This window comes from Numenius arquata, chromosome 4 (assembly GCF_964106895.1).
Source record: "Numenius arquata chromosome 4, bNumArq3.hap1.1, whole genome shotgun sequence".
NCBI classification, from domain to species: Eukaryota; Metazoa; Chordata; class Aves; order Charadriiformes; family Scolopacidae; genus Numenius; species Numenius arquata.
The window spans coordinates 17,879,608-17,901,555 of NC_133579.1; the positions used below are offsets into that span (position 1 = coordinate 17,879,608).

At 42.8% G+C, this 21,948-nt stretch overlaps 1 protein-coding gene across 1 annotated transcript in view; it reads left to right on the forward strand.

Annotated features, from left to right (window-relative positions):
* Window positions 1–1,569: 1,569 nt before the first annotated feature.
* Window positions 1,570–21,948, forward strand: part of KCTD1 (potassium channel tetramerization domain containing 1) — a 33,979-nt gene continuing 13,600 nt past the window's right edge. Inside the window, exon 1 of the mRNA XM_074146573.1 lies at window positions 1,570–1,754. Coding sequence (XP_074002674.1) covers window positions 1,591–1,754 — 164 coding nt within the window. The 5' untranslated portion in view covers window positions 1,570–1,590. The remainder of the gene's footprint in view (window positions 1,755–21,948) is intronic.

Genomic DNA, 21,948 nt, shown 5'->3' on the forward strand with positions numbered 1-21,948 from the left:
TTGTAGTGATTAAGCCTGGTATTTCTGCAGATTTATATTAACTTGCTTATAAAGAAAACAGAAGAAAACCCAACCCTCTCCCTCCCCCTCCTGCCCCCCCCCCAAATCTAAACTAGATGTTTTTCTTTATCCCCTTCGTTTTTATCAGTATTTGACCTAAGCTTGCTTTTGCGTATAAAAGAAAATTAGTTAAGTACTTTGTGGTTTATAGATGCCTTTTGTTACATATTACTTGGATTTATTGTGCAACACTGGCCTGTAAATCATTTCAGTTAGACATTTACCTGGCTCGTGTTGCCTTTATGGTTTGAATCTTTTAACAGCCATGAAAAATGGAGAAATTATGTTTTCGGTGGCGAAGGACTTTGCTGGTCCAAGTACCCCGTAACACTCTCTCACGGCCGTGCTGCGCTTCTGCAGGCTTTGCTGCCCAGCTCTGCAGAGATGTTTACAAGGAATCCATTACCTTTAAGGACTGAAAGACGTGTGGAAAGAACAAAGAGAGTTTTGTGACGAGGTGTATCTGACTTCTCGCTGCTTTGCTTACCTTTTAAATGTAAAACGTAGTAATTTGCAAAGGGCTTTTTTCCTTCTCAAGGCATCCGTCCCTGCGAGATGCTGCCCCGTATGGGGGCTCTGCTTCAGTCGCGAGCGGGGCTGTCTCCAAAACCCCTCTCGGATGCGTTTCTATTTTAATCCCCGGCTTTGGATGCAGCCTTGCCTTTACTGGCTCCAGCGCATCGCCCTGCCCTGCCCCGCCCGCCGCGCGCGCAGGCTGGGGCTGCTCTTCCCCCGGCCCTTCCGGATCTTCCTTTGTGACTAAAAGTTGGTTTCATCAGCAAAGCATCGGCTCCGGCTCCCGCTGGGCTCGGGGAGCTCGCCTGCCTTGGGGAAAGTCGCTCAGACCTGCAGCCTATGCGGGGCACGCGGGGGCATCTGTCGCCATACGTATAACTTTTTAAATGGAAAATGCCTCTCTCAAAGGCTGTCGATGTCCAGTGGTCTGCAGCCCATGAGCAGTTGACTAGCCCAGGTGTTTCTGCTTCTGTTTCCGTGCTATGTGAATTGGGAACTCGAGAGAAGAGTGTGCAGGATGGAGGAGTTGAGGGTTTGTATTTCTGTTCTGACTGTACGGCAGTGACGGAGGGCTTGGGAAGGAACAGAAAGTCTACCTGGGGTCGTCTTCGTTAAGGCAAATAGTAATTGTGCTCGGTCTTTCTCTCTGCGGCTCTTTCTATCAGAGCCTTTATCAGCTCTTAAATACGAGAATGAGCTTTTTTTTTTTTTTTTTTGGTACGGGTTGTCTGTCATGAGCAGTATTCAGGAAGAACTTGTTTCATTGAACGCGATTTCTACTTTGTGGGTTTTATCACTGCATTTTCCCCGCTTATTTAAAACGTAGCCAGTTAAGACTTTTAGAGCTGGATTGATTTTAAAAACTGCCAAATATTTGTCTGTGCTCAAATAAGATGAACATCAAAAGCTGAGACTATTGAGACAGTGCTATTGACTCGAGACTGTGGGTTTCTGTGAGGTTTTTAAGGAGATCATTAACCCAGGTCTATCTCTTCACAGGACAGTCGGCCCAATATGTCAAGACCTCTGATCACTAGATCCCCTGCATCTCCATTGAACAATCAAGGCATCCCCACTCCAGCACAGCTCACAAAATCCAACGCACCAGTTCACATTGATGTGGGTGGGCACATGTATACCAGCAGCTTGGCCACGCTTACAAAATACCCCGATTCCAGGTAACTTTAAAAAGCTTGTTCTGCATGTCTTCGGCAACTCCTTTTCTTCCGTTTCATGCTTGGACGTCCTGGGGCTGTCTCAGATTGATAAATTTAGTTTCTTTTGTTTCAAAATTAAATTAGGTTTCTTTGTTGGCAGGGGGTTAGAGACTGACTTTTCTTTCTCTGCTCCACTGTGTTTCAGACAAATGGCACTCCTGCAAATCCCTATGTGTATGTACTAGCATGAACTCAATGGTAAAGAGCACTTACTTTCTACCTCCTAGAATTCTGGTTTTATGCCAGGGCACCCGTTCTGTGGTTTATTACATTGGAAAACTGTAACAATACTGCATTTAAGTCCCAGGGTGGGGGTGTTAGGATATTTGTTTTGTTTCTTTTGGAGCAGTAACCGCTCTCCTGTAGTATCAACGTGTAATCTCGGATGTGTCACTTGAGGTAAAACCAAGGTTGTGTGTAACAAGATATAGGACAGCATTAACTGAATACTTTTTATAGAATCTTAGGACTTGTCAAATAATGAGACTCTTAAACTCTCATGTACCTTCTAAATGAAACATTTGTGACTGTGGTAGCTTACTGGTCTTAAACAGTTAGAAAACCTCCGCACGCATGAGCAAGTGGTGTATGTAGAGCAGATGAAACAAGAGAGTGCAGCTTTAAGAAAACAACCGTGCATTGAACACTGTGTGTGTGAATGATGGTGGTGATGGCAGATAAACACTGTAGTGATACTGTTATTCTAAGAGTTGGTTTATCAGTTAGCAGGTGTTGATTGTGTTCACAGTATTAGTCTATAGCTTGCCCTTCACTGCCTGATCCTGCTCGAGAGGGAAGGCGGTGTTACCTTCATGGTCTTTCCAGCATTTGAGGGGGGAGGTTTTGAGTTTCTTGATCCTGCAACTCTGACTTGCTTTTCCAAAGGATACAAGGCACACTTTGTGATACGTGATTTTGTTTCTAAGTATGGGTTTCACTGGTACTACTGCCTCTGCAGCGTTGCCTAGATAGTTTTAGGTGGGACAGGAGTAGTGCTGGTAACATGAACAGCTGACAGTGCTAGAGGAAGAGAACAGTAAATAAAGGCATATTGAAAGAGAAACAGCTGGGTACATGGCCTTTCTTATGACAGCCTCCTCAAGGAAAGCCAGACAGAGGGAAGTAATAGAAGCCATGCCAAAGCGCAGGCCTGCCAGGAGGGATTGAAGCAATGTTTGGAAAAAATTGAGCTGTTCTCCTAAAACCAAATCTTATAATTTTTGGGAACCTTGTTTAGGACCTGCTTGTACTCAGCTTGTAGGAGTTGTGATTACTTAGCGTTTTTTCAGTAGCTGGAGTAGTGATGGTGTCTGGAACTGTTGTGTGTGCAGTATGAGAGGCTGCTGCTATTAGTATGTGCAGCTTCTGTTTCCATGTCAAATTCACTGGGACAGCATATTACTTTAAGTGAAGAAACACTAAAATGTCTTTCATGAGTGTATATAGTGGCTGTGGAATTTAAGCTTAATGTATTCTGTGTTCAATTGAGCCATTGTAGCACTTGAAAGTGGAAGCTATGACTGTAGTATCAAAGCCGGTTTAATAAATTAAACATTTTAAAGCTCTTCAAACGTAATTTAAAGAAAACCCAAACTCTGAGTTATAGTCATTCTGTTTCAAGTCGTTCTGACATGCGTTTGTGTTTCAGTTCTGACATAAAGTGTCTTTTGAACCCCTTGATGAGTGAATATTTCCAGCGTAGCTGTTAGAACCTGGAATTCCCAGCCACTTCCAGAACTTGAGATTTATTTTTTTTAACATTAGCAACTTCAAAAGAGCAATTACTAAACTCATTTGAATGTCAAGACAATGGCATGAAGCAATAAGCTGGCTATCACAATATAGTTGTTTTGGTTTTGTCTGTGAGATTTTACCTTAATGTTTTTTTCCAGTGTGTATGTGTATCTATCTATCTATCTACTTGTATTTATATATAGGGTAAGCGCTGGATACAAATTATCCAGTAATATTTGAACCTTAATACAAATTGGAGCCTGACCCAATCAGTCTATATCTACAGTCTAACGTTGTTAGTGTTAGTTAATCCAAAGTTTTGACCAACGTTGCTTCTGTGTTCTCTTTTTCTACCAATATCACATGTGTGAATGAGATCAAAACTAAAGCAGGGTCTCATTGATATCTTTGGGCCAGTTGAAGCCTCCTGAGGCTTACTGTCATATGAAGTATTGTCTATGAAAAATAAGGTCTTGATTATCTTGCCTGAAAGAGCACTGCTGCAGGGATGAGTCAAGGCATAGGTTGCAGGCTCCAGCATCTAACAGGTTGAGACATGAAAGTCATTAGGCTTCTGACTCGTATTACATGTAGTCTAAGGGCCAGAAGCCTAATATGAACCTTTCATCTGTGGGCCAGGTACCAGAGTCATCTTTCTTTGTGAGATTGAAAGGGTGATATCCAAACCAGCAGCTTTGGAGTCACAGTGACTTGCTGATGTGAAGGCGACCTGTCCTGATAGAGCAGTTTCTGCTTTGGAGCAAGTGTATTTTTCCTTCTCCCTTTGGGTTCAGTAGCATCTCGTGCCTCTCTTTTTTTCTCCTTCTTGGGCAGTAGAGTAGGAATTGGAAAGAGTACTTTAAAAAGGGTTCCTTATATGATATCAGGTAAAGACTTGTAGCTTGCAGGGCTCATTTTCCATAATTCTTTTGTTAGATCCCCCAAACTGGTTTGTGACTTGATATGTAAAAAGCCTACTGACAGGTATCCATTCATTCTTCCAAAGAAACCTAGGTGAGACTATAAAAGCATCTTGCTACTGGTGCTGGGTCCCTGCCCTTTGCTATGGGAAGGCCATTGAGGGCTTATTGCAAATGCTCTTGTGATTGACGGACACAAGGAATTGAAGACTATCTGTGTTTTGGCCAAAGATTGACACAGTGAAGCAATCCAGCAGACAAGCACCTTATCTAACAGATGGTTTGAATTGAGTAATCCTACAATTTTAATTTCTGAAGCTAAAATAATCCTAAAAAAAACCCCACCCAAAATTCATTTAAAAATCGGTAGTGTAGAATTTAAAGGAGCCCAGATATCTTCCAGACCAGTGTGAACCTACTGTTTTCACAAGGAAGATCTCATATGATTATTTTATCTCATCAACAAGCTTCAGGTTCTTCCAAGCCACCAGTGAGACCATGCCTCAGACATGATCTCATGCAGCTGAATAATACAATTTGCCAGACTTAGGCTTCAAGAAGAGGCAATTTGAATTTGTATATCTACGAAGAAGACCTAACGTAAGGTCAGTCTACTGAAAGAAATAGGAATTTCCTTTAAATGCCTGAGGAGGGGGCAGGTGTCCTTTTGTGCAGCTCTCTCCACCAAGATGGTAGACCTTGATGCGTTCATCCATATTGTTCTTCCTGCTTTTGAGCTGTTGACTGATGGTTTGTTATTCATATGTCCATGTGAGTGGACCAAACTTACTGTTTTGGAATTTCTTCTGTTTTGAACTAGATCATGCCCTCCTCTTCTCAAAAAACTTTCGTTTGCTTGAACTTACTAGATCTGCAGGATGCTATTTGGCAACACAAAGTTGTCTGTTAAAGATTTGGGTGCACTAATTTTTTTTATTATTTTGTTTTTGCAAGTGAAGATTTAAAAAAATAGGTGTGCTTTCCACTGCCCAGAAAGAAAACCCTCAATGTTTTTATTCCAGCAAAGATGGATAGAAGATGAGGGTCTGCTAAAGCAGCCTTTCTCAGCTGAGAGCTGAGGCACATGCATGCTGTCCCATTGTTCCTTGTGGTCACTGGAGAGTCTGAGGAAAATGAGTTGAGTCTTTAGGATTTATGACTATGAGTAGAGGAAGGACAGGCCTGTTAGTTCTGATATTTGAACGTGAGCAGCCCTACTTTCCTTCTTTCAGTACGTTATCATCTTGCAGTAGGGTTGAACCCTTTGCTTGGAGTTGGCATTCCTACATCTCTTAGCCTTAAAGCTGTCTGTATGGTATCTACCAAAAGTTATTGTGCACCAGCTAAGACAATCTCAACTGACTATCAGAACTAAATGGGAAGATGTTTAACTTTGATCATATGAGCATCAGCTGTCTGATATCTTGGATATCAGCAATATCAGCAGTGTTGTCTATCTCAGAAGGTTCAAAGCATCTGGACTTTTAATTAGTTCTGTCCAAGTCATCTGGTACAAATATTTGCATAACACCATGACACTGGATTGCCACATCCTGTAGGCAGATGGGAAATTCCCACAGAATGGGAAGATTTCTTTAAAAACCCTTGTGTATATTTCTTTGTAGAACCTTTTGGGGTATCTGTTTGCATTGGTACACCTCCTGTCTTGAGTTAGTCCCTGCATATGAAGATGGATTCTTCTTATATGGTATTTCACAATACTTCCAAATTTCTGCCCAGGGCTGTTTCAGGTTTTCATATGTACCAATCCATTCGTGTCCCAGTTTTCTTACCCAATCTTCACTCTCAGCCCTCAGGGAAATCAAATTTCACACACTTGGATCCAGTTAGGACACTGGCATTTTTTTCGTTGGTAAGGGTTTCTTTTGCATCAGAACACAGAAATAGTTAGGAGAATGCCCAGACTGTCCTTGTCCTTTTTTGACAGTTTGCGAGCAAGACTTACCCTTCATAGGTTATGTAGGTGGACCTCCAAGGACATGCTATGAATTAGGCAGGTTAGCGCTGTTTGCCTGTTTCAGAGCTTTGGCAGTTTCTGTTGTCTGTAGACTGTCCCCAGTTCCAAAATAAGACACCAGTGTGACCCTTAATTCAAACCTCTGCAGGTTGCAATGCCATGCTGGAGACTTCTGGTTCGGTAGGAAGTCTGTTGTGGTGGAGGTGTTCTGCACTTTGTGTAGGTCTCCCTCTGTAACACCTCCGTGAGAGCAGCCCCGTCACACGATTCCTACCCGCCTTGGATAGTACTTCTGAAACTGCTGTACGTGATGCCAATGGTTTAAAGAAATAAATCCAAAGTTTTCTAATTAATGAGCATTTGGGGATTTATTTTTTTTTTTTAAGGACGTACTGTCAGAGTGAGTGTTACTACATCCTTATTTCCGCTCTCTGTGTTTCCTGAAAGGCACATCTCTATCTGTGGAGGTATTAGGTGATCTTTGTAGAGTAGCAGCATCAAAGCCTGTTGAGGTGGTAGCTCTTAAATCACTGTGACACTACAGTAGCCAGACTATAGTAGGCTTCCACATTTTGAGAACAAATGTTGTGTTGCAAGCTGTGAAGAGCAAGCTTCCTTGAGAGTTCTCAATATTGCTATACATTAACTCAGTGTGCTGTGTTAGCCTGAATGGTCTAGGTTGCAGATTTTTAATATTTTGTAACATTCCTGGCAGGGGGGGAGTAGGCAGAAGAAGTTGACAGAGGCTCAGTTTAATCTTTGTTACCTATCCTGGCTTGCTCGTCTAGTTATTCACCTTCTATATTTCATCATTTGATTGCTGCATGGTCATGTGGCAAAGGGAAGAGAGGGCTTGGGGTAGGGAAGTACATTGACACTCTCACTGACCCATTCTGTAACCCAAGATAACCAATTTAACTTGTGAGTTTTCGTTGCTTCCCACCAAGCTTCACAAAAAAGCAATTTGTAAAATGCTTTGGGATGATGACTGAAAGTGTAAAAGATTACTATCTCTAAGCGTAAATATTTATAGATGCCAGTAACTGAGATAAAAACACTTGATGATGTTGGTATCATCAGTTACATGTATAATAAAAAATGAAGTGTTGATTCATGAGGACCAGACTACAGTTAGGTAGTACAGTTGTTTTGGTTGGTGTAACCACATATACAAACTTGGGGGGAAAATAGAAACAGAACTGTGAATCATAATATACTTTATGCCTATTCCAAGAAATTCAGAGAATTTACGCAACTGATGTTGTAAAGAAAAATCTTTGGTAACACACTTCTGTCAATAAAGAGCTCAGAGGGGTGTTTTCTGGTCCTGGCTGAACCAAGATTAATTGTATCTCTGGGTACGTCTATTGAACTTAGGGTATATATTGACCTCATTTTGCCTGAATTAATGATCACCACAGGTCAGTCATCACTGTCGCCTCAGTAGAAATGACTATTTTCTGAATCTTAGTCTTGTAGTATGTCTCACTTGCGAGGTCAGCAAGTCGTTGCTGTTGCTTGTGGCTGGTGACTAGGTGAAAGAAATAGCACGATCAGATTAGCAGGTTCTCACATCATGTGGTCAGTAGCTGGTGGTGAGTCATCACTGGAAGGGGCCACGGAGATGATGTCTTCCTGTTCTAAGTGTCAGTAGAAGTGGTTTTGTGTATTATTTATTCGGAGGATAAAAAGCAGTGTTTTCTACTTATTCAATGCTTTTGCATTCAAGTGTGTAAAATGACAGCGAAATCAAGATAGTGGATTGTTAGAGTACTCTTTGCACATATACAGACCCAGAGAAAGTAGATGTGCAGCCTTGCTGTCGCAGGGGCTCACACCATGCTTAGCTAGGGCTACATAGCTACGACAGCGTGGATGGAAATATTTAGGGGAATAAACTTCTGTGTTCAGGAGTGTTACAAAGCTAAAGGCTTCAGCTCCTTATTTCTGAGGCTAGTAGTCCTCTGAAGTAACAAACATTTTTCTTGAGGGGAAAGAAGAAAATCCATATCCATATTGTCAGTATGGCTCATAGATCCTTCTCCCAGTAGGCTCGTGTGAGGTTGTATGGGTTGGACCAGCCTGTAAGTCAGGGAGAAGGGAGGTTGCCAATAACTAGCTGAAGGGTTTGTGCTCTGAGAAATCCTTTCATTGCAAAGGCTGCTTGATATCAGCTCCATGGATGGAAATTTGTCAGTGAGAAACAGTTTGTTGTTGTAGTGTTTGCACTTTTCTACCCAGGAGCATGGCTGAAGGCACCCAAACAGTATTTCTCATTCTAACTGACCATGAAAGTACTCAGGGGGGAGGAAAAAAAGGAGTGCTGAGTCTATGGGTCTTGCTGGTCTGATAAGGAAAAGCCCTTTAGAAACTGAGGTGGCACTGGAGTATCCTGCTTCTCGGTCTTTTCTGATAGGGTCCAGGTTTGAACTGTGGTCCTCAGGCACAGTGATTTGTTTTGCCTTTTGCTGTTCTGTCCTCGCACTCAGGAACCTCTGTGTGTTAGCACTGGGTTCTCCTCCTGCTCCCGCATAAACAGTTTGTACTTCAGTGGTCTTTCATAAATTGCAATGTAGTTTCTAAGCAAATTGGCATCTAGTACGTAACTAATTGCAGAAGTATAAACATTTGGCTTCCAGTTTTACCGTCAACACCCGGCCACCTCTTGGGTGTGTTTGAAGCTTTAGGATATAGATTCCAATTTCTGGCTTACTTCTTTCTGGTAATGATCAACCTTCTGGCTGGGTTTCACGTATACAAGTCTGTTTGCTGTTTGGGGATATATTTGCAAAGGTTGCACAGAAAATGGTGAAAACTGCTTAAGACCCAGTGGTTATCTGTACTCATTTTATTGCAAATAACACATAAATGCTGTGTTGGCCAGGGGAACGTCACCAGTTCCTGTTACATGGACATGTCCTCTGACTTAACTGGTTTGCTGTTTATTCAAATGTGGTCATGTCATAACCAGACAACTGTCATCCGGCAAGCTTTGTCATTTGTTTTCAATCTTTCTTTCTTCTTAGCTTACTGCTCTCAGGATGTTGCTATCTCTTTGAATCCTGCCCTTCAGTACCTTTTTTTCTGTCCCAATTCTGCTCTGAGCGTCGATCCTACTTCAGTCATTTTAATTCCCCCATTGCTTTGGGTTCACTGCTTTTTTCATCTACACTTTTGTATCTCTGTTGGAAGTAGTTGGAGCTCATAAAGGTCACAAGTGATCTTTACCTGACCGGATTAAGGCATATTGCTTGCTTCTTGTCCCTTTCTCCCCACACATCCTTGGTTTTCTGGCTGCTGTTAAGGGTGAGCTTCCTTTGAGTAGTTAAGCGGCCAGCGAATTTTATAGATAGCTCAGATGATGCTTTTGCTGTTAGTGACATCAGTTGAAAGGATGCTCTGAGACTCATTGATATTGATCTCTTTCATTGAGTCTTTGAACCAGTAGTCAAATAAAGTATTTCCAGCTGTGATGTATACACTAGCTAGGATCTGGAGGACTCTTCCAGCACAGTTCTCTCTACACCTCATTTGGACAATTTTCTAAGCACTTTCAAGGCACTTGCTGCCTGCTTTAGTGAACCAAGGACTCCTGTGACAGTTTGAAAGCATTTTAGCTGAGCTTGTAGCTACTTCTTGTGGCATACTTTGTAGGGGCACTGCCTTGAGGAAAGCAGTGGTCTCACTGTCACCTTCCCACCTGGTCCTTCTGCAGTGCAGTGTGTGTACACACTTGGGCTAGCTCAGATGCTCAGAGCAATATAGCGCAGTGCTCCACCTGGACTCGTTTATCCTGCTTCCAGCTAACTCAGCTGTGCTGCGTCTGGTACCCAAGCTAATTACTGAAGACCTATCTTTTATATTTCTACACGCCGCTGCATTTTGCAGAACAGGCACTCGGTGGAGGAGGGCAATGCTGGCAAGTCAGTTTCCATGAATTATCCTTCTGTTTGTGAAGGATTAAAAAGGGGAAAGGGGAACGTAATAGAAAGGGAAAGAAATAGAAAGATTATAGGGGTTTTGCTCATAAGATGAGGTGGTTGAGCATAGTAGTATTAAATGCAACGGGGTACACCTCAGTAGTTCATCAATTTATAAAGATAAAGATTAATTCTACCTCTTAAGCCCCAGTGGGGTTTTCACGTTAGAATGTGACATGCCTGTCAGTCAAATGGTAGACATAATTGTTCTTTAGGTGACCTTTTAAAATCCCATCCCTCTTAATTAAAGATTGTATTTGTGTTCTGGCGCAGGCTGTATTCGAAGGGTAAAAGCTCTTTTCATAGGCGGCGCGTTGCAGGTGGAGAGCTGTCACCAGCTGTGTGACGCACACCTGAAACGGGAGGAGTGACTGAAGTCCCAGTGCAGCAACATGTGGCTTGCCTTCGGCTCCCGCTGACAGGGGAGGAGGGAGATGGAGGGATAAGCAGCATCTCCCAGGAACACACCCAAACCCTGTGCATTCCTTGCCTAAGTAACTACAAGGAATGCTTGTAGTTACTTATTGTGGCATAGAAAGTTATAATACACAGCATTTGCCATAAGTGTGTCACTTCAGAGCAAATGATGGATTAGGTCCTTCCACACCCCAAAAAGTCTTCTTTGTGCTGTAATTAAAAAATAAATGTTGCAATGTTGAATTGGAAATATTTTTCTCCCATACAATGAATTTGTTTTGTTAGGTTGCCTGGATGTAATTGCAACAATGTCAGTGTGTTAAACCCTTGTCACGGGGTAATGGTTTCCTGCCGCTACACCCGTGCCAAGGACTGCTTTGCTTCGCGGCTCCTACCGCTGTTTATCTCCAATCAGCAGCACTGATTATTTTGCTTCTGCGAAACTTCCCCCCTCCCTCGTGTCCGTCCCGTCCCCCCTTCTCCTCCCCCCCCCCCCCATTTTGCTCCCTGTATGCGTACTGTAAATTATAGTTCTGTGCGAATGCTAAACCACAAATCCTAAACAGTAGGAAGCGCTGCCCTGCCGGAGAGCGGCTCCGTTGGGAGATGGGTTTAGGTTCGCCCCAACTTGTCGGCGTTCCGAGGGGAAAGGCGTTCCAAACCGGGAAGCTCTGCCGGGCCCCTTCTAACCATCTGAAAATTGATCCCTCTTAAACAGTTTAGAGGGCCCTCGGGGTCTTACAGCTTACATAAAAAATGAAAGCCCTTCCTGTCTGAGAGCGGCGCAAGCAGTCAATACAAAAGAGAAAAATGATCTTTTAAGTGTATCCCGTTGAATCCATTATCTCGAGGGCCCGCGTGTGATGCTTCATCAAAACATCATCGGCTCGGTGATACGTGCAGGGGGGAGGGTGAGGTGGCATTCGGGGGATTTCAGAGAAAAGGCTGCAGTACTCTCAGTGCCACAGGACAGGCTAAATATGATACAAGCCAGAAAATGAGCGCTGCAGAAAAACTAATATGTTCGTCCTGATAACAAATTGATTTCATATTTTACATGTTTGAAACAAGCAATTCGTTCAGGAGAAGTTTTGAGTGTTTCTTTTGTGGGTATGATAGTCCTGTTGGGCATCTCGTACAATAATTGCTTTGCTTTTGATCCGAATACAAGCTTTCTTTCAGATTTTTTATATTACATTGATAAATAAAATAAGGGAAGAAAGAAAAATCAGTGTTTGTAACATCAGTGCATTCTAGCCTTGTTTTGGGAGGTTTTGAAAGGATTGGACTGCGCTGTCATGAGCTGAATTAAGTGTTGAATTTCTGGTTCTTGTGAGCAAGTGTGTCAGAACTTTTAGTTTTTCAACACTGAAGATTTTCAAGTCTCTTGCATGTCTGTTTTAGTGATTTGTATGCTTTTCTTAGACCAGCATGAGAGAAAGATCTTTGATTTCTGCTTTTCTGAGTTTGCAGTATTTACCTAATGGCATAGTGGTGTTATTTTACCAGATTATGTGGTTAGGAGCTGATCTTTTGCTGTTTCCTTACTGCAAATAATAAGGATGTTGCTCTTTGGTAGATTATATGCAATAAAACAGAGAAGAAACCAGTTTTATTTTCAATAATCAGTAGTATCAATAATTCAAAGTGTTATAAAAAAAAAAAAAGGCATTTTTGGAGGGCAAAGGGAAGAATGAAGAAGTATTTTAGAATGCAACTGAGCTGTCAAACTTGCATCCTTTGGGGTGTCCTCCATTTCCTTTGGTGAAAGGTTTGCTTAAATAAACTGAGTAGTAGGCAGTGGGTGTGTGCTTTTGCACAACAACATACACCCAGGTGCTTTGTTGGCCGGGGTGATCCTAAAGGCAGAGCGCTCTCAACATTCCTAATTGGTTATTACCCAATAACGCACACCCTCCAGTGTCTTGGGACTACAAAACACTTTTTACCTAGCCTTCCTACATGAATAATGAAGCACTTCAAATATTCATCCAATTATGGCCAGCCTCTCTCTTGACTAAGGGTTGCCAAATGCAATTGGACATACTTCTGACATAGAATTTCAGGCTATATCTAAGTTGGAAGGGTTTAGTCATAATTCTTGACTTCTGGGGAGAGATTAGATAACACCATGATGGTAATTTCTGCAGCCTCAAAAGCTGTTGTTTATTCACTTTTGCTGTTAAATTCTAGTTCACTAGCAATATAATTTCAGAGTTTTAGAATAATGTTTGGGGTTTGGGGTTTTTTTTTTATTATTTTTAATTTTTTGCTTGGAGTTTGTCACATGGAACTGCTCATGTTCTGTTTGAAACAATAAGATGATTTGCCTTGTCTCCAAATGCTGTGGATATAGCTGCATATGACTGAAGCCACCATCAAGCATATGAAAAGCAGGCAGTTAGCATGTGTACTTTTCAAACATGTGGACTGTGTTTATTTTCCTCTTCTACTTTTTCAAAACATTTTGCTGGCCATTATGATTGGCTCCTGATATGCCAGTGTCTGACTTCTAGGTGGATTTTTCTCATGTCTGCTGATGTTCTCAAGAACAATGTCCTCATCCTTAGCAGAATACGAAGGTTTCATTTCACTGCACTACCTTCTTCTGTGAATAAGCTCCCCTGAAAGTTAATCTTCCCTCTGGCCTTCCAAAATCTGATGAAGATGTTGTGCCATAGCCATGGCTCATGGCATTTTCCAGCCCCGCTGCCGTAATGCCGTAGGGAGTACCTTGGCTCCAACATGCTGCCGCAGAGGAAAACCCCGTCACAGTGTCCATCTTCTTGGTGCAGAGGAGAGACACAAGCAGGGAAGTGGTGGTAAATGTTATTCTAGGAAGATGTGAGCTGGGGGAATGGTGGCAGCAAAGATGCCTCCATGCTTGTATTTCCCCCATGAAAGACTTAATTCACAGGAAAGGAAGAGGAGAAAAATGTCTGCTTTTCTGTAGCTAAATAATGTTTGGAGGCTCCACTTTTTATCAGGCATTCTCATTTTCCCAGCTTCTAATATTGTTGTCTCACAAAGCTGGGCCTTGGGCCATGCCTTTCATACCAGCCTTTTCTTGCTTAGAAGCTAACCCAAATAAACTCATCAGCAGAGCTACAATTGCGCTTTCCCGCTTCTGCTTTGGATTAATGATGTAGCTCTCTGAAAATGAATGGATGCTGCTCTCTGGACCACAGAGGTCTGGTTCCAAGTGAGCATTTAATTCCTCGCTTGGGAAGTAGAAATAAAAGCCCTAATCAGGTATGTTTCATGCTTCCATTTTCAGTAGGCTCAACAAAAGGAAGGGTGAAAAGGATGCTACTGGAAGTCGCTGCTTGTCTGGGTTCGTTATAAGGCACAGAGCATTGGTTTGAAGATAGAAACAGCTGTATGCCTGTGACTTTCAATTGCATTTAGCTTCCACGTGGGTCACTTTATTTTCTATCAAAATGCTAAGTAGTTAAATCAGAAGTGTGAGTCCTTCTTCCTTCTCTTCATTAACGAAGTCCTGAAAACATGAAGGGCCCTAGGAGTGATGAAGAACATATAACAGGCTTGTGTACCAAGCAAAAAGCATAAAGCTAGTAGTGCAGTTCTTTTTTGTAGAAGAAAAATTAATCGTGGTGTTCTCCAAACCCGTCCCTGAGCTTGCAGAAAGAGCTTCTGCAGGGCTGTTCCCGAGTTGGACAGCTTGGCTGTGGTTCCTCCAGGACCGTTTCTTCCAAGGGCCCTTTCTGTTGCTATGAAGGGACTATGGGAAGGAATCCGTCCCTTGGTCTTGCATATCTGATTATTTTAGTTTGCAGCACGCTTCTGCTGGGAAAGGTGAGCGCTGATGATAGCTTTATCAACTGGAAATTGCAGAGGCTGCAGACAAAATGAAGGGGGTGAGGTCCTGAAAAAAAACAGGGTTAGTGAAATCTAGTCCCCATAAAGGTCAAGTTTGTAGCACGTTGCTGACTAAATATACATATGAAATGAGGGCACATCCGTCATAGCAGAGAGTGTTTATTTTCCTTATTGCTGTCCTAATATTATTCTGCCGTAGTAACAAAACACTGGCGGTGGCATGGCAAGGGCAGTGAGGGAGCGGGTAGCGCAGGAGAGAGCCGGTCCCCCTGGTAAGAAGTGACTGCACAGTTCAGACGGCAGGAATGCGTTCCTGTCAGCTTTCCCTGCTTCAGAGGCTAAGGTGAAACCCCTTCTTTGTCTTTTGTAAGTGTGCAGTGATAATCATAGAATGGGTTGGGTTGGAAGGGACCTTAAAGGTCATCTAGTTCCAACCCCCCTGACATGGGCAGGGACACCTCCCACTAGAGCAGGTTGCTCAAATGATAAATAGTAAGCCGGTGATGTGCTCCCAAAATTAGGTATGGAATTTAATTTTGCCTGTGTTCACAGACTCTAAGGAGCAAACGTGTCTTGTCTGACTTCGATCCTGCAAAGAAGCCTGAGCTGCTATCTGCAGTCATACAGGGGGTGTTTCTATACCCCTCAGTATTGTTTAGCAGAGGATTTTCCACGATGATCAACCAGCCCTTGAAGCGTAGTGGAGAAACATCCCTTCCTTTTGACAGTCTGTTATGAGGCTCAAGTCTTAGTCAACACTCCTCACTGATCCCTGCAAAGCCATCGCTAACTGCCTTTGCATTAACACCGTAGATGTGGCGGACTCCTCCCTCCCTCCCTCTCTCCTTCCCTCCCTTCCCTCTTTCCCTTCCTCCCTTCCCTCTTTGCCTCCCTCCCTTCCTTCCAGCAGTGTAAATCCCTGGGGCATACCCCTCCCAGAGGTCTTTTAACATCAAAGCGGGTAGGTATCAGCTGGTGGCAATTAAGAGGCAGCAAAGATCACTCTTGTGTGCTTGTGCTGCTGCTGCCCACTGCGGCTGGAGCTCTGCCTGGGCAGCTGGATGCAGGGGTGGAGTGGGGCTTTATGGGCGCAGCAGGGCTCGGGGTAAGGATCTCACAGGGGAAGCTGCGAGCAAATCTCAGCCCTCTTTCTGCTTTTCTCTTGACTACATCACCGCAATATCAGTGGTAAATACCACAGAGCCCAATCTGACCTCGGGTGCCTTCTCCCTCCTGTTAAAACCCATCACGAAGCTGGTGCTCAGCAGCAGGTTCCGCCTTCTGCTTCACAACTGGGCACCTGGGACCAGTCTGTCTCCTGTGCTTCAGGGTTTGTTTTTTTTTTTGGTAGGTATCTTGAAATCTTCCCTTCTGAGGGAAGAAAAGCTGTGCAAAAGTTAATGGCTGAGGACTGTACCATAGGTTTCCTCCAGAAACAGAGGGCTGCTTCGTCAATGCAAATAAATACAGACTTCTGTGCATGCGGTGGTTAGCAAGAGAATACAGTTTGATGGTCTGGCTTCATAGTTGGAGTTAGTTGCTTTAAGACTTTCTTTCTCCGGACCCCTTCCTTTCATTGCACTAATTGGCTTCTGCTTGCCTCCAAACGCTAAAAAAGTAGCTTTTTAGGAAGTAATGGAAAATAATCAGAATAATCCTGTAGCCCCAAACTGTTTATTGTAGCACCAGTGGCTTCTGGAGAAGTAAGGGTGGAGAGCTTTGATGAAACAGTGCAGCTCTTGATTACTCCAAACTATTTTCAGGCTTCTGCACCTTTCGAGAATGTGGTTCTGTAGATCTTCTGTAAAGATAGTAGAAAACAATTATATCTGTGCCTTGTGGTGATGCAAGAGAGAAAAAAAAAATCAGAAATCTTCCAAAACACCTGGATTTCTGATAAATTAAGATTTTATTACATTCAGATATAGAGCAAAAAATATCGGTATTAAGTAGCTATATGAGTGGCGGGGGTAATGCTGTTGTAACATGTTTTATTTTCAGCAAGCACAGAGAGGAAGAGAACTTCTTGAAACGTTTTTCTGTTCCTAAGAATTATTGGAACTTGCATTATTCTAAAAAGCTGTTGGTTTGGAATTCAGGATTTTTCTCACTAAATTGTTAGCTTTTTTTCTTCTTGTTGGTAAGGGAGCCATAGCCTTTTGGCATACATACCCGTGTTGGTTGTTGATCAGTTCTTTTGCTATACCAGGCATTAGTGCAAGCTGCAACTTAATCTATTGATACGAGAGTTCTGCAGTTGTACCGGTATCTGGGGGCGAGGGCAGATGCAGTATAGAAAGACCCTTAGGCGATGGCTTTTTTTTTTTTTTAGTTTCCTTTATTAATCCAAGTATAGTTAAATTTGGTTCTGTGTGTTTAAAGAAAGGCTTCAAAGCTAAGTGAATGCAATAATGAAGATGTGCGAACTCAAGCAGTAGGCTGCTCTGTGATCAACGTTTTTTCTGCTCGTTTGAAAGCAGCGCTTGGCCTGGTCGGCAGCTTCTTGTTTATGAGCTGCCTGGAATTGCCACAGGGAAATTTTGGCTGTTTGAGTTGTGCTGGTTTCTATCAGGAAGATCACAGCAGATGCGCGATCTATATCCTCACGCCAGTAAATCCTCCAGACTGATGGAGTTACGCTTATTTGACTGTTTCCCAACAGATCGTTTCCCACTTGCTTGCCCGCATTCAGAATTTATTAGTTGCTACGTTGGAGTTGTCACAAGTTTTCAGCTGTGTGATCCTAACACTCTTGGAGTGTCATACGACGTCGGATGGCACTCCTTTCTGTATTTCCTCTGGTGTAAAGCTGCAGCTCGGGGAGAAGCTAGAGAACAGGCAGCTCCTCTGTGTGAGGCTAACATGAACTGCAGGGTAAAATAGCACTAAAGGCGTTACAAATTCCTGTGCGTTTTAGGAGCACTGCAAACTATCGCTCACAACTTCATGTCATATCAATGTTATTTTATATTTAATAAAGACTGGTTTTCTACGGAAATTAATATCTGGGAAGGACGGTGTTAAACTGTGTTTAAATATGGATTTCAGTACGGTTAGTTTCTGGTGATTTTGTGAGAGGAGCTATGCGCTAGCTGCCCATGGTTCGGTTCAGTTCCTGCCTGGGCTTCTGCGGCTGCTGCAGGAGGGCACGAGTCTGCACTAGTGTCCCTGTGCCATCCCCCAGCCCTTCAGGAGTCCCAGAGATGCCCTAGAGCATCTCGAGTGGCACCAGACACCTGTGTTTAGGCAGCTGAATCACATCCTGGCTGCCGTGTATTGAAGGCACCGTGATGTAACACTTAGTTTTGTCATGTGGTATTTTTGAGGATTTCACTGGCTGCAATTATAGTGTCTGTTTTCGCATATGTGGATAAATTATTCCTTACGCCACTATTTATGGGGCTGTATTGCTTCTGTACTGTATCTCAGCTCTCTTCCTTTCTTCTCTTGTTACCTCCTCCACAGAAGTACATCTGACGTACCGTTGGGTTTGGTATGGCTGCAGGGATGATTACACCATGACAGCATCTAATTTAATAAACAATAAAGCCACTGTTTTGTATATGTAAAGTTTGTCAATGGAAATAATGTTATCTGTGTGGTTTGTTTTTTTTTTATCACCCCCCCCACCAGCAGAATTTTCAGGCGTGGCTTTGGCATTTCTAACCTATGCATTAAGCATTATTTATTGCTCAGAGCCACTGTCTAAGCTGTTTTAGGTGGACTTTCCTGTCCTATTAACTGATTAGCGCACAGGTTTTGTATTAACTGATTTGGTTAATGGTGCGATTTTCCTAGTTACTGAAATGCTTAAATCATTACAACCTCTAGCATGGAAGCAGTTAAACATGTAAATGTATGGGAATGAGTTATACGGGCATAAACACGTCTCTCTATGTAGGCACATGTCTGTGTCTGCACTAGGAATCACAGCAATGTAATTGTAATGTATATAAGTTAGAGTTAATCAAAACAAGAGCAGGGCATGGTCCTGTGTTTCTCCCTCAGTTCTATGCTGGTAATATCCACGTCTTCCTTGCCGCTGTTGCGTATGCTCTCATGCCATCCCGATTGCCTTTCTCAAAGAATTTATAATCTAGGATGTTAACCTGGAAGTACCATTTTTGGTCTAGGTGAGCAGATGAGCTAAGTAGTAAAGCAAAGCACAAATGTTCAAGAGAAGTATAATAAATGTGTTATTGTGTAGCTGGCCTTGCAGCTTTTCTCGTTACAACTAAAGTCAGCTTTATGGGCAAAGAGTGTCATTAGGGCAGCCAGGGCAACCTTAGTTTCTCATCTTCATGGTGTATATATGTAATACCATCTCCAATACTTGATTGTCTGCTGCTGTGCACAGAGAAATGTGGTTCTTAATTAATAAACAGGTCATCAGCATCTTCTGTTCCTCCTCAGTTCAGCATGTGTCCTTGGGCTGTATTTTCTGCGCATTATTCGAGCCCTGTTCTGAAGCGTCATTCTTGAATGCTTTCTTTGCAGCATTCTTTAGCCTAGTACCTTCTTGCTTCACTGAAAGGAGCTCAAAAAAATGAGGCAGGCGTACTTAGTGGTACCATCATGCAGGAAATCTGGCACACGCTTGAATAGCATTCATTTCTCCTGGGCAGCGTCTGTCTGCCTTACCTGTGTTCCCTTCCTGCAACCCCATCCTCATCCATTAGACCTTCTCCTGCTTCGCCAGCAGATGAAGCAGGGGTGCCATGGGCAACAGTCTGCGATGTTCTACAACCCTGGCTTCTCCCCAGATTGTGTGTTGCCTGGATGGAGGGTGCTGTGGGAAAACAGGAGGTCATTAAAGACCAAGTCTAAAGTGCAGGGGGAACTTTGCAAATGAAAGTTGCAGGAGCATCTCTAATATTCGACATATCTTAACTTGTGAAGCTTGTTTTGACTACCTTAATAATGTGCTTTGTATGTGGGTTTGTTTTTTTTTTTTCCTTTGTCTATACCTGTAGGGCTTTAAAAAATCAGGCTGAACATCCTTTCCACCTTCCCTGGCAGATCTGTCTTGTGACACTCCGAACCCAAGTTCAGCAGCAGGGCTGAGACCTGTTAATCTGTTTTACAGGCTTCTGCTGCCCAAGGTAGCAGTAGCAAATTGTTGTCCTCTGCGTGAACCGCGCTTGAGAAGGATGTTACAAACTTTGCAAGTGACTTCCACGGGTATTTATTGAGAGCAGAGGAGCGAGGATGCTTGGGAATACTTTATTCTCTTCTAGGCTCTGGAGGACAGTGTTTTCTGGGGACACAGGGTTGCTATAGTTAACAGCTGAAGGTTTTAGAAGCGCTTTCTCTCTCTGAATTTTATTCGTTAATGAGGAGCTTTAACTTAGGCTTTAATATAGAAGTGGCCTCTTTTTCTCTGGAGAAGCAGTCCCCGTAGGATCCCCCGTGCAGCACGCAGAGGTTACTTGTACAGTCTCTTGCCTTTATGGGCTGCAATGCAGGAGGAGTTTGTGCAACTCTTGCAAAGGCGAGGGCAAGTGTGTTCTTGTCCCGTCTATGGAAACGTGTTGTCCTTTCTCTGAGAGGAGGCAGCAGGTAACAAAACAACATAGACGGGATTTCTGGCTAAGGAGCCAAAGTTGTGAAGATCTTGGAAAGCTTAATTTGTTATGGTTGCATTGCAATGATTGTTGTTTACAGGGGCACAGGCTCCAGGTGTATGAAGTGTGATGCTTGCTTCCCAAAGCAGTTGGCAATAACATAGCACTTCTTACATAGCATATACGTGCTTAACTAGGGTATCAATCTGTGGGGTTTGGATCCAGGACTCATTTTGCTGATAGCTCTCTAAGGGATTTCATGGAGAATCTCAGAGCATTTCCTAATTTCCAGTGATATGTACGTGGAATTTTGATGCTGAGCCTTCTCGAGGGTACAGAGGAAATACTGAGAGCTAACAGTGGTTTGAATGAAATTCATGAAAGCTGAGGGGCAAACTTGATGTATGAAGAAATACATCAAAGAATTGCTGCCATTCTGAGAAGATTTTGTTGTTGGGTGTTTTGAAGGGGTTTTGCTGTTTGTTTGTTGTTTGGGGTTGTTTTTTTTTTTTCCAATGTCCAGATTTTTGAAAGGGCTCTGGTAGCTTTTTAACAGTGTTCTCTTTGTGGAATCTGCATTTACAGATTTATCAATGGGACTTTGAAGATGGGTTGCTAACATGTCTTTTCCTTTTTAAGAAAAATTGGCAGACTTAAAGGAGAGTGGGTTGGAGCGAATATATTTTTGCTTTTTACTTAAACATGATCCCAAGACACAAGTTCTACTTTATTGCATTGCTGCCTGTGAAAGGGTTCAGTGTTCTGGATAGATTATCATGGCCTTTGGGATGTTGTGCATTCACCAGTTTAGCTACTTTCTGGCTTTTGGTATTGAATGATAAGCACTCTGGTTCTGCTCCTATCCTCCATTATCTGTACTCACAGCAAACCTGACCATCTTAAACATGATTAAAATATAATTCAAAAGTTATTAGCTAATTATGACGCAAAGTACTTAATTTGCCATTGCACCCTAATAACTTAAAGGTACTCCTGATAACTTGGTAATAACCATATCATAAGCAAAAGGACACGGTTGCTACTAACTTAATAGGCAGCTTCCCTCAAGATAAAACATAAATAACGTACCTCAATGAAATCGGATTTGAGCTTAGTAAAATTATCTTGGCAAGCAAAGAGAATATTTGTTAATTTTTCTGTGAAATGTTATCATTGCCAAGAAAACTTGGTTACAAAAAAACAGAGATGGAAAAAGTATTTGCATGAATAATTGATTTAACATTTCATTGGTTTAGATGATTTTAGGAAAAGTGGTTTTGATATGCAGTGGAAAACTAAAAAGTTTTTAAGGACTTATTTGCAAGATACCAAACACTGTAGGAGATGTGGGCTTAAAGGCTTGCGGTCTGCTCTTCAGCAGATTGAACACATGAGTGAGCCTGAAAAAAGGAACAAGGAGACATGGTGTTGTAAAACATAAAATACTGGTGGTCAGGCTGTGGCAATGGAGCTGTGGGTGTGCAGGTGAGCTGTTGCACGTCGCTGCTCTTTGCCTGATGTCCTGACAAACAGCTGAAGCAGAACGCCTGTCGTGATGAGAGAGGGATGGCAGCAGATATCTGCAGTCCCTGCTTCTGCTCCGGGTCTCCTTGACTTGGCACGTGGGGTGGGTCGATCAGAGAGCTGGCCAGTTGGAGAGGTGTCTCAGGGTCCTAGAGGAAAAGGGGGCCTGTGGTGCTGGTCTGTAGACAGTGGTTTAGC